Genomic DNA, 12,738 nt, shown 5'->3' on the forward strand with positions numbered 1-12,738 from the left:
ATATATCCAGAAGGATTAAGCATCTGTTATATTTTTGAAGTCTTTGTATTATCTGTCAACTTTACATACATAAACAACCCAATAGAGAACACAAATCTTTAATTACAATCTTTTCTTCCCTAAAGTCTACAGATAATGCCTTATGGTTATACTAATGTTCAGGTACCCAGGTAAACTAGAAATTCTGTCTGTATGGCACTTGTGTATTTTAAAAGTACCACAGGTAATGCTTCTTGTTTGGGAACACTGCATAAACTGTAGTGCTAGAGTGATAAGGGTTGAGGCTTTTTTATGTCGATTCACTGCTCCCCCCCGCCTGATTTCTTACAGTTTGTTTAGATGTTCATTTATTGTCTACACAGAAGACTTTTGTAAGCATTCAATGCCATTATAAACTGAAGTAATGGACCTTTGTACTGTGTATAATTTTAATTTTCTATATATTATGATATGTTGACATCTTTAAAGACCTTTCTGGCTGGGAAACAGACTGCCCCTCCCAGAGTTAGCCAATTCTTGAAGATAGCAAAGGGCTCAGCATACCTTTGATATGTAACTAATCCAGAGCCAAACCTCCTCTATCTGGCCTGTGCATGCCAAGACGCAATATTCTTCTGCCTTATCATCTCAGGGCCAGTTACCAGGCAACTAGCTAGAGACCACACCTATAACCCAAAGCCCATTGGAATTATTCAAACTAGTCCGTCCTGAACTGTCCATCCTGTGATGCGTGGCTCTCCCTCAGAAACCCCAATAAAGGCTGTGGCCTCAGCACTCTCCTTCCTGTCTTCTCAAGAATATTACTCAACCCTAAAAAGAAAGGGTTTTCTCATATATGCTATAATGTGGATGCACCTGGAAGGCATTAAGCTAAGTGAACTAAGCCAGTTACAAAAGGTCAAATACTGTCTGAGTCCACTTATATAATGTGCCTAGAATACTCCAATTCACAGAAAATAAACCCTAGTAGTTGTCAGGACACTGGGGCAAAGGGGCAAGAGGAGGAGCTGTTTAATGGGTACAGAGTTTCAGTTTTGCAAAATGACAACAGGTTTGGAGATTGGTTGCACAACAATGTGAATGTACTTAATACTACTGAACTATACATTTAAAAATGATTAAGATGATACATTTTATATTATGTGTATTTACCATTTTTTATGAAATAGTAACAATAACAAACTACTTTTTACTGAAAAAGTAGATACCCAAGTATATTAAAGCTATATAAAATTAAGAGCAAATAGGCTCTAAGGTAATGGCCTGGAGCGGGCTTCCTGAAAAAGTACAGGTGACCTTTAAACAACACAGGGTTAGGGGTGCTGACCACCTCCCCTCACCTCCGAATACCAAGATCCACAGATGCCCAAGTCCCTTACAAAACATGGTGTAGAACAAGGCATACATGTGTGAATTCCAAACTGCAGATGGAAAATACTGTTTTCAATCTGCTGTTGGTTGGATCCAAGGATGCAAAACCTGGGGATATAGAGGGACAACTATATATTTAGTAAAAAAAAAATTCCTCATGTAAGTAGACCCATACAATTCAAACCTGTATTGTTCAAGTGTCATCTGTATATATACTTCAGAGCAAAGATGTAAAAAACAGTTATATTGGATAACTAGAAAAGAGCTTGTAGAAGGGAAAATGGGGGAGGGAGGTCACATGTCATGAACAAAAACATCTTATTCATATTTGTTACTAGATTACTTTTCATGTTAGAATATCAATACACAAGCCCCAGATAAAGTATTAAAATTAAATGGGAAATTGTTATTTAGGAACTTATGCAGCCTACCTATTTGTTGCCCTAAGACCAGGCACTGCTTTGGTACTGGAGCTCCAAATACCATTCCCCGAAGTTTGTCCATTGGAGGAGCTTTATTCTGAAGGCCCCCAAACTTTCCATTACTTCGAATGCGATCTCCATCTCTTGTGAGCAGTGTAGGACAGTGTGTGATTTTAACAACCTATTTTAAGTAAACAGATATTAATTAGTGAGTCCATAAAACTTATTTCAATTGTTCTAAGAAAGGAGAAATCATTTAAGAATTCTGAAATTAGAAATGACATGCCCATGCTAGTATTTATATAAATATTTTAATAAGCTAGTGATGTGTAAGATGAATTGGGGAAAAACAAGAGGCAGGGCAATAAGTTAATATAATTCTCAAGTGTTAGCTTAAGTTAGAATAGTGACAACACAAATGGAAAAATGTGAAATTGACAGTTTGCTTGATAAGAAGAAGGAAGAGAGAGGGACCAGTAAGAGTAGGCTGTGCTTCTGAAAGCCATGGCAGTATCAAGGCAGCATCAGTAGCTTAATTTCCTTCTGTGAAATACAAATTTTACAGATGACCAAAAAAAAAATAGCAGAGAAGATTAGACTGAAGAAAATACAGACTGAAAATCATAGCGCTGAATCTTTAGTGGGCAATACTACAATTTCAGTCGTGGGAAGTAAAAGAGCTAGTAATGTGAGAGTTAGGGGAACTAGAATTACGTAGTAAATACTAAGTCATGGAAAAAAAGTAGGTAGGGTTAGTCAAGAATTAAATTCTTCAAAGAAGTGAGAGAATAAAAGAGACACTATATTTAGTATTTCATGAACTTCAAGAATGTTCTTTCAAAAAAGATTTAGGAAAGTATAAAAAAATTAAATGTTTGCACTAGCTGGTTTGGCTCAGTGGATAAAGCATCAACCTGCGGACTGAAGGGTCCCGGGTTCAATCCCCAATAGGGAGTGTACAGGAGGCAGTCGGTCAAGGATTCTCTCTCATCATTGACTAGAGGCCCGGTGCACGAATTTGTGCACCAGTGGGGGGTCCCTCGGGCTGGCCTGCGTGACCGGGCCGAAACCAGCTCTCCAACATCCCCTGAGGGGTCCTGGATTGCGAGAGGGTACCGGCCAGGCAGAGGGACCCCACCGGTGCACGATCAGGGCTGGGGAGGGAAGTGGGAGGTTGGCCAGTCGGGAGGGACCACGGGAGGGCTCCAGGGCGTGTCTGGCCTGTTTCGCTCAGTCCTGATTGGCCAGACCCCAGCAGCAAGCTAACCTACCAGTCGGAGCGTCTGCCCCTGGTGGTCAGTGCATATCATAGCGACTGGTCAACTGTCTGCTCCCTGGTGGTCAGTGCACGTCATAGCAACTAGTCGACTGGTTGACTGTCTGCGCCCTGGTCGTCAGTGTACGTAATAGCGAGTGGTTGAGTGGCCTTAGCATATCATTAGTATACTAGAGGCCTAGTGCACAAAATTCGTGCACAGGCAGGGTCTCTAGCAGCTGCTGGCTGCCGGCCAGGGCCTCCCTCTCCCTGGCTGCCTGCCGTCACCCTGGCCGGGATGGGACCAGCTGGGGGAGGGGCCACAAGTGGTTGGCCAGCCGGCCTCGCCCCCTGGTCGAACTCCCCAGTCGAACTCCTGGTTGAGGCGACAATTTGCATATTAGGCTTTTATTATATAGGATTATACTTTGGTTGAACGGCCGACTGGCCGACTGGATGCTTAGCATATTAGGTTTTTATTATATAGGATAGGATGTTTCTATCTCTCTCTCCCTCTCCCTTCCTCTCTGATATCAATACAAAAAGAAAAAATTTAAATGTTCAACTTCAAAGGTCATCAGAGAAGCAGAATTCAAATGAGATATAGTCACTACTCAGAATGTTAACACATGCATACTGCACTGCACACCACCCTGAATGTTGGGAGAGCTATGGAGAAAGGGTCTTTTTGTCCTAATCTGCTCTGCAGCAGCCCTCCTAAAAGGAAATGTGAAAGTATTAAATAGCTTAACACTCTGCAAGACCCAGCAATTCTATGTCTAAAAAGTTACTCTGAAGAAATAAAGATATGAACTATATGAAACTGAATGAAAAATATGAAACTCACATTTCAATAAGTTACAGAAATAATGGTAAATCCACACAATAGAATGTGTACATTAAAAAAAATGTCTGAAGAACATTATAAGTTAACATGTAAAACCTACTCCAATCTAATAGTAAGGGTAAAATAGTCTCTGATTTATGAAAATAAAATTTGATATTTTAAAAATAAAAAAAGTAGTAGATCATGTAATAAAAAATCATGACCAGTATTTACTCTTCTATTATACTTCCAGGGGTACTTTACAGAAGTTTTCTCAACAAATTGGATCTTAAAAAATTTAAATGCAGCAAAATGCTTACCTGAAGAAAACGTGTGGTGAATTCTTTGATAAAGTGAATCAGTAAAACAACACCTTACTTTCTTAGTTTTGGTTTGGATTTTTGTGTTTTCTAAAAGCAAACATTAACAATACAAACTGGATTCATGTATTATCCATTTATCAGGAGTCAGCCAATGTTTTTAAGGATTTGATATCCACTTAAATAATAACACACTCAAACTTACAGACTTGTCTATTTTATTGTTAACAGACTGACGGATATAAGATATAAGCCTCAAGTAGAAAGAACATTTTGGCTCCCCTTTTAGAAAAAATATGCTAATATTATGTTCATGGATAGTTTTTCAATGTGCAAAGTATCCTTCAATCTTATAATTCTACTTGACTAAGCACTCTACTAGGACAAAAAAAAAAAAAAAAAAAAAAAAAGAAATGACAGCATGTGCAAATCCAGTGAGTGAACATCAGCCCTACCACTCTGGGAAATACCTATTCACAATTCCTGCAGGGACTAGCATGTTGACTTCAGTCCGCAGGTTGACTAGCATGGGCATGAACATTTTAAGGGGTGGAATAAACAACGGGTTGAAGTAATATAAATGGCATGAAAAAAATTAGGAAGATGAAACAGTAACAAAAACTACTGAAACTTAACAATGTAACCAAGGGATGCATAGAAGTCTTTTCTCAGAAGAGCTTTCAAACAATATTTAGCCAGTGAAATTACATATGACTTACTTCAAAACGTTGGAAGCAAAGAAATCAATACATGCTATACCAGTTATGAGGAGCATATACTGCACCTGCTTTTGTCACATATACTCGCATTACGTTTTTTAAAGCTGTGGATTGGTGTCTTTCATCAGTTTTAAAAAATTTTCACCCATTAGTTCAAATGCTGCTATGATCCTCATCTTGGCATTATAATTAGACTTTTTTTTCTTTGAGATTTTTCTCATTCTATTTTCCATGACCAACCTTTTTTTTATATTCCTTCTTTCTAAGCTGCAGTCTGGATAATATTTCTTACCTATTTCCCAACTCACTATTCTCTCTTAAGCTGTGTTACTTGTCCAGTATTTATTACATTTTTTATTTTTAGAAGCTCTATTTGATTTTTTTAAAAATATATTTTATTGATTTTTACAGAGAGGAAGGGAGAGGAAGAGGGATAGAGAGTTAGGAACATTGATGAGAGAGAAACATCGATCAGCTGCCTCCTGCACACCCCCTACTGGGGATGTGTCTGCAACCAAGGTACATGTCCTTGACCGGAACCAAACCTGGGACCCTTCAGTCCTCAGGCTGATGCTCTATCCACTGAGCCAAAGCAGTTAAGGCTCTATTTGATTTTTAAGTTGACTTGTTCTCTCCTAATTTTTTTAAAATATATTTTTTATTGATTTTAGAGAGGAAAGGAGGGAGAGGGAGAGAGAGATAGAAACTTCAATGATGAGAGAGAATCATTGATCCGCTGCCTCTTGCACAACCCCCACTGGGGACTGAGCCACAACCTGGACATGTGCTCTGACCAAGAATCAAACCATGACCTCCTGGTTCATAGGTCGACACTCACCACTGAGCAATGCCACCTGGGCTGCTTTCCTAATTTTTAACACTTTTATTTCTTGAATTATATTAAACATATTTTTAAAACCTGCTCTATATTCAATATGGAAATTATTTCAGTTCGAAGATAAAGTTGAATTTCTCCAGAGAGAATCTGTGTTTCCTCTGATCACATATCTAAGGACACTATCAGTTCAGCACCATATGAAACCAAATATTTTACCTTCAGATTTTTCAGACCATCCAAATATTATGAATGCAGGTTACAAACAGACATGAGGGCAAACCTGTTATACTTTGATAGGCCAATCTATCAAATTCTCCAGGAGAACAATTTAATATTTTTTCTTTTCTTCTACTTAAAACCAAAGGTTCAAGAGAGGCAATTTTCTTGCAGTCTCCAGGGGCACTTGGAGTTGAGACCAAAGTGGTAGATATAATATTTCTTTGTTTACCCTTACACTAAGATTTAACCCTTTGGGGGTTCCAGTTTATTGGGAAAGGGTCTTCTATCAATACTTGGAGAAACTCACAGATATATGAGAACTAATACGTGTTACTGTTTAAAGCAACTTTTGGAGTGTCTGTTATATAGTAATAGACTGAAACATGTATACTGCCCAACTGTGCCTTCTAAGGTGTTATGGGTTGAATTATGTATTTCAAAATTCTTATATTCAAGTCCTAACCCTTAGTCTCTCAGGATGTGATCTTATCTAAAGATAAGGTCTGTACAGAAGCAAGTTAAAGACGTAATTAGCCCTGGCCAGTGTTCTCAATGGTCAGAGCATCAACCAGCACACCTAAGGGTCATGGGTTCTATACCTGGTCAACGGCACATACCTGGGTTGCAGGTTTGACCCCTGGCCCCAGTCAGGGCATGTTTGGGAAGCAATTAATTGCTGTACCTCTCTGACATCAATATTTTTCTCTCTCCTTCACCTCCCTCCTTCCCTCCCTCCCACTCTCTCTCTCTTAAAAAAAGAGAAAAAAAGAGGGCCCTAATCCAATGAATGGTGCCTTTATAAAAAGGGGATATAGTTATGCACAGATATGAATAGAAGAAGCCGACCATCTGTAAAACAAGGACAGAGGAAAGATATCCTTCCCTTACAGCCCTCAGAAAGAATCAACCCTGTTCAGGCCTTGAATATGGATTTCAAACCTCCAGAACTGAGAGACAATTAATTTCTGTAGTTTAAGTTACCCAGTCTGTGGTACTTTGTTACAGCAGCCCTAACAACTAATAAACAAGGGATACATAAAATTACATTTCTACCAACATTAATGATAGCACGCTTTTCCAATACCATCCTACATAAGAGAAACATGTAAATTGACTGTCCCTCTGCTACACTCACCAGCCAATCAGGAGTGAGTATGCAAATTAACCTGACAAAGATGGCAGGTTAATTTGCATACACAGGCTCCAAGTGGCCTGGGTCCCGGGAACATCCTCGGGACCCAGGCCACTCCTAGCCTGTAGGCCTGCACATAGGCTCTGAGTAGCTGGGGTCCCAGAATGCCTCCAGCCACTCCGGGCCTACGGGCGCAGATGCCAAGCAGATGTTCCTGCCCCATGGCCACTTGCGTGTGTGCTGGCACCAAGTGGTGGCCCAGATCCACACCCCCAAGCCCAGTGCCCACAACGCGGGGCTGCCGGTCTGAGAGGTGTGACCCCGGCGGCGGTGGCTGCTGCGCGGCCCGGGTCCACCCGCCCCTAGCCCAGCGCCCACAATGCAGGGCTGGCTGCTGGCCTTGGGGGCATGCCCCCTCAGCAGCAGGAACATGCCCCTAGCCCAGTGGACACAACGCAGGGGGTCCTCTGCGCATGAGTTGCAGAGGAAACACCTTTTCTTTTCTTTTTATTAAAAATATATTTTATTGATTTTTTTACAGAGAAGGGGAGAGGGATAGACAGTTGGAAACATCGATGAGAGAGAAACATCGGTCAGCTGCCTCCTGCACACTCCCCACTGGGGATGTGCCCCCAACCAAGGTACATGCCCTTAACAAGAATCAAACCTGGGATCCTTCAGTCTGTAGGCCAATGCTCTATCCACTGAGCCAAACCACCTTTTTTGACTGCTCATTGGCTAAGCTCCCTGTACACCGCCATTTGCAGTGTTCTTGGTAACTTGGGTTATAAGAATCCAAGAAGGTGATCTAGGGTTTTCCCACCATACTCCTGGAGGAAAAAGCAAAGGTCTGCTGCTGGAGGGGCTAAGAAATGTCATATCCTGCCCAGCCGGTTTGGCTCACTGGATAGAGCCTCGGCCTGCCGACCGCAGGGTCTGGGTTCAATTATGATCAAGGGCATGTACCTAGGCTGCAGGCTCCTCCTTGGCCGGGGCCCAGATCAGGGCTCATGCATGAGCCAACCAATCAAAGTGTCCCTCTCACATTGATGTTTCCCTCTGTCTCTCCCTCTCTCTTCCACACGCTCTAAAAAATCAATGGAAACATATCCTCAGGTGAGGATAAAAAAAAAAAAAAGAAAGAAATGTCATATCCTATGAAAGACACATCTTGAAAATGCCTGTTCATCGTCCGTTCGGTTGTTTTGGTAAGCCACAGTCTGGCCTCCCTCTGCAGGAGGCGACCAGGCTGATCAGGGGAAGGCTGAGTGGGGCAACAAGGCCGGCAGGGGGATTAGTGAGGGACAACCAAACAACTGAACAGCAGGCTGCATGGGGTGACCAGGCTGGCAGGGGGGGCCATGAGGGGTGACCAAGCCAGCAGGGGAGGGGGGTAGTTGGGGGCAACCAGGCCGGCAGGGGGGTTAGTGAGGGATGACCAAACGACTAAGCAGCAGGCTACGTGGGGCGACCAGGCTGGCAGGGGGGGGGCAGTGAGGGGCGACCAAACAACTGAACAGCAGGCTGCGTGGGGTGACCAGGCTGGCAGGGGATGCAGCTGGTGGCAACCAGGCCAGCAGGGGAGGCAGTGAAGGGCGACCAGGCCGACAGAGAGGGGCAATGAGGGGCAACTAGGCCAGCAGGGGGGACAATTGGGGGGCGACCAGGCTGCAGGCATGGCCGTGAGGGGAAACCAAGCCGGCAGGGGGCCTAAACCGGCAGTCGGACATCCCCTGAAGGGTCCCGGATTGGAGAGGGTTCAGGCTGGGCTGAGGAGGACCCCCCGCCCCCATGCACTGGGCCTCTAGTCATCGATAACAGATATCAGTTTTGAGTCTTCGATAATTTCATAGCCCCAAAACATGCATGATTTTAACTTGCATGATGGCCAATTCATTATTTTGCCCAATTTTATGCTGCTTATCGATATGTAGTATTTAAATTGGTTTTGACAAGGTTAATCATTTGCACATTTGTCATAAAATAATTTTTTTGCCATACAGGTCTGCAATATATTAAATTTTAAAAATACATAATAGAACTAGAGCTACAAGTTAAAAGAGAATTCAATACATACCTCTCTTCTATAATGATTGGCAGCATCCAAATTATCCAAAATAATGGTGTCTCCTAATAGCATACCAAATACTAAAAAATTCAATAAACAAAATTTTATCTTGACATATTCTTTGATTACATTAAAATATTAACACACATTGAACATTTTTTAATAAAGAATGATAATTTAGAATTTTATTTAACACTTTCCTATAATTGGAAAAAATTAGAGAACTAAATATTAATAAAATTGTTACTTATAAACTAAGTAAGAACATAAATTCCACAATCAATAATTTATATGTCTGGATCACATATGTAACATCTATATAAAATAAAGTTACCATAATTTCCTTTACCTGTTTCACAATGTTCTATGTTATCAGGAAATGTTAACAAATCTCGGGCAAAGACTGGATCTCCAACGGGTCTAAAATATAATTTTCCATTTCGATAATGAGGCAGAGGTCTGAATGAAAAGAAAAATTTAAAAAGTATTAAACAAAACTCATACAACTTTTAAATTAAAAAATGTAAAATATGAAAAACATGAATATATTGCAAATTACTGTAATCACTAAATCAACTCTCCATCCATAAGTAAAACTCCTAAATGATTATTGTGCCCTTAGAAATGATATACCATATACAAATATCTACTTAGTTTCATCTGTACTATTACCCTCAATTAGTTTGTCAAGTCAATATAAACTAACTATTTTTTAGTTTGACAACAAAAGAAAAGCAAGCTCTAAAGCTGGCCCTAAATGAGGATGCCAATGATACGACTGTGTCATGGGCGAGGGGCCCTAGAATGGAGGGAAGGGGCAGAGCTAAGAACTGAGACACACAAGGGAGGTAGCTCAAAGCCCTGGCTGTCTATTTTTCCCTCACAGCATACAAATAAGAATTGAAGCTCAGAAGTAACAATGAAATTCCAGAGATGGAAGTTGGTTGGGATGTAGGGCCTTTCATCTCCACATAGTATAGCTCCTTCCAAATCTTGAAGGTGGAAGTGCTGGAGGGTAAGGGTGGCTCTAGGAGCTAGTTAATTCAATCTCAATTAGAGGAACAATACCAGGAAGAGAGAGGATAACTAGCTGCTGGAGCAAACATTAGTTCTAAATACCAAATTCACGGCCCTAGCGAGGCTTTGACGGCCCCTGTGAGGTTGAAACAGCCCCTGTGAGGCTGGGACGGCCCCTGTGAGGTTGTGACGGCCCCTGTGAGGCTGAGACGGCCCCTGTGAGGCTGCGCCAGCCCCTGGGAAGCTGAGAAAAATACCACTTGATCTCACTCATTTATGGATAAGAAAGACCATTATAAACTGATGAACAAAAATAGATACAGAGGCAGAGCAGCATTGAACAGACTGTCAAACTACAGTGGGAAACCTGGGGAGGGTTGGGGGGGTGGTAAGAGATCAACTGAGGGACTTGTATGCATGCATAAAAGAATAACCAATGGACACAAGACACTGGGGGGTAGGGGAGGCCAGGGGAATGTCAAAGCGGGGAAAAAAGGAGACATATGTAATACTCTTTGCAATACTTTAAGAAATGAAACAAAATTTAAAAAATAAATAAATAAATAAATAAATAAATAAATAAGTAAGTAAATAAATAAATACCAAATTCATACTTTCCTTAAATCATGGATTCTTAATATAGTCTTCAGGGATTATAAACATAAAAGAAGCCCTCCTGGAGGAAAAATTATTCTCACAAAAAATATTATTCTTATCAACACAGTACTTATGATTTGATGGGATTTCCTAAATTGTTTAAAATGGTTAATGAACCCAACTGGTGTGGCTCAGTGGTTGAGTGTCAACCTATGAACCAGGAGGTCACAGTTTGATTTCCAGTCAGGGCACATGCCTGGTTTGCAGGCTCGATCCCCAGTGCGGGGTGTGCAGGAGGCAGCCGATCGATGATCCTCTCTCATCACTGATGTTTCTATCTCTCTCTCCCTCTCCTTTCTTCTCTGAAATCAATAAAAATATATAAAACAAAACAAAACAAAATAAAATGGGTAGTGACTAGTAGCAGAGTGAGAGATTTGTTTTTTTAATCCTCACCCGAGGATATGTTTTCATTGATTTTAGCCAGTGAGAGATTTTAGAAGCAGACAAATTTGAGTTCAAATTCCAGTTGTTTCCTTAACACATTAAGTGCCCAGTTACTCACCGGTGACTGACACTATACTTTCCGTCCGGAAGACAAAACAGGCTGGGCGCTTAACGTGTTAAGCTATTTTTAGATTACAAAATGAAATGTTAGTTTTATAACATAGTAGATTCTCAATGAGTTCCCATTCTCCTTAAAATCCCTATCCCTATGCAATTGTAGGCCTTGCAAAGCTTTGTTTATGACTTTGAGAAAATTATTGGTCAATATTCTGTAATTAATTTTTTTTGTTTTGTTACCATTTCCTTCCAGTCTTTTAAAGTGAATTTTTAAAAAATAGTCAAACTTAGAGTACACATAAAATAGTTTAAATTTTATATTAAAAATAGCTAATTGATTTGAATGGTTGCTACCTAAAAACATACTTTGAAAAGCAAATGAAGAAATAATGTATGCATGTTCTTGTGTGTGTGTTTCATATATACAAGCTACATTTAATTAGTAAATTAAACATGGTCAGCATATATAATTCATCTTAATTAAGTATACACATCTGTGATGAAGATGAAGATAGAATAATGTCAGTGATTTGAGTCACTTCTCAGTTTGTTTTAGGCATCTTTTTGAGAAATCATTTTAAAATTCCATGCTTAGTTTAAAAATATATATTATTACAGGAAAAAATAATTACTTCCACTTTTTTCTAACCTTCTCCAATCTGGAAGATTCTTCTTATAAATAGAATCAAGTGGTAACACTTGCTGACGACCTTGGGTTTCATCATAGATACGACGTGCAGCATCAGTGGTCAAGGTTACAACACAATCCATATCACTTGCCAGATGCCAAGAAATAACCATTGCAGCTCTATCATCTTCAATTTGTGCCAAGTGTGCAATCTATAACCCATTAAAAAAACAAGTATAAAACTCTAAATGTATAAAAATTTGATAGTAAATATTTAAAAAGTCCAAGTCTAAGGAGCAAAAACACTTCTCTGAAACACATGAATTCACAAAAAAATTATCAAACTTTAAAAACTTACTGGCTTGAATATCAAACTATCTATTCTGTTGTTAATTTTGGAAAAACTGTTCTACAGATTAAACTCCAATAAATTTTACAAATGAGCAAATAAAAATTTTGGACTATTACCTGCTAATTAATGATGTATACTCTTCACATTGACTATTTCTATCATTGGGAATGTGTTTTAATTAAGTAACCATAAAATACATTTAAGTAATATATACCTACAATAAATGGACTTTAAGATTCAATTAAACATAAATATAGTTACATACCATACCCTTCTAAGTATATATTTTACTCCACTACTACAGTATTTTGTTCAGAAAACAAAACTAAACGTCACAAATAAGAACAATTTCTTCTGCTTAAAAGAACACTTTGGAGTTTAGGCTAAATACCCACCCTCCTATTTCTGTT

The 12,738-nt window shown here is 39.9% G+C and overlaps 1 protein-coding gene across 10 annotated transcripts in view; it reads right to left on the minus strand.

The window, feature by feature from the left end:
* The window catches only part of SMCHD1 (structural maintenance of chromosomes flexible hinge domain containing 1), a 152,830-nt gene that overhangs the window by 13,204 nt on the left and 126,888 nt on the right, over positions 1–12,738 (minus strand). For 5 of the 10 annotated variants that reach the window (XM_036323403.1, XM_036323404.1, XM_036323402.1 and 2 more), the window contains 4 exons: positions 11,998–12,188; positions 9,520–9,629; positions 9,180–9,250; positions 1,803–1,974 (listed from right to left, as the gene is read on the minus strand). In XM_036323403.1, coding sequence (XP_036179296.1) covers positions 1,803–1,974; positions 9,180–9,250; positions 9,520–9,629; positions 11,998–12,188 — 544 coding nt within the window. Of the gene's footprint in view, positions 1–1,802; positions 1,975–9,179; positions 9,251–9,519; positions 9,630–11,997; positions 12,189–12,738 lie in introns of those variants that run through there. The other 5 variants (XM_036323406.1, XR_004970095.1, XR_004970094.1 and 2 more) reach the window with 5 other exon arrangements.

This window comes from Myotis myotis, unplaced genomic scaffold (assembly GCF_014108235.1).
Source record: "Myotis myotis isolate mMyoMyo1 unplaced genomic scaffold, mMyoMyo1.p scaffold_m19_p_9, whole genome shotgun sequence".
Classification (NCBI taxonomy): Eukaryota; Metazoa; Chordata; class Mammalia; order Chiroptera; family Vespertilionidae; genus Myotis; species Myotis myotis.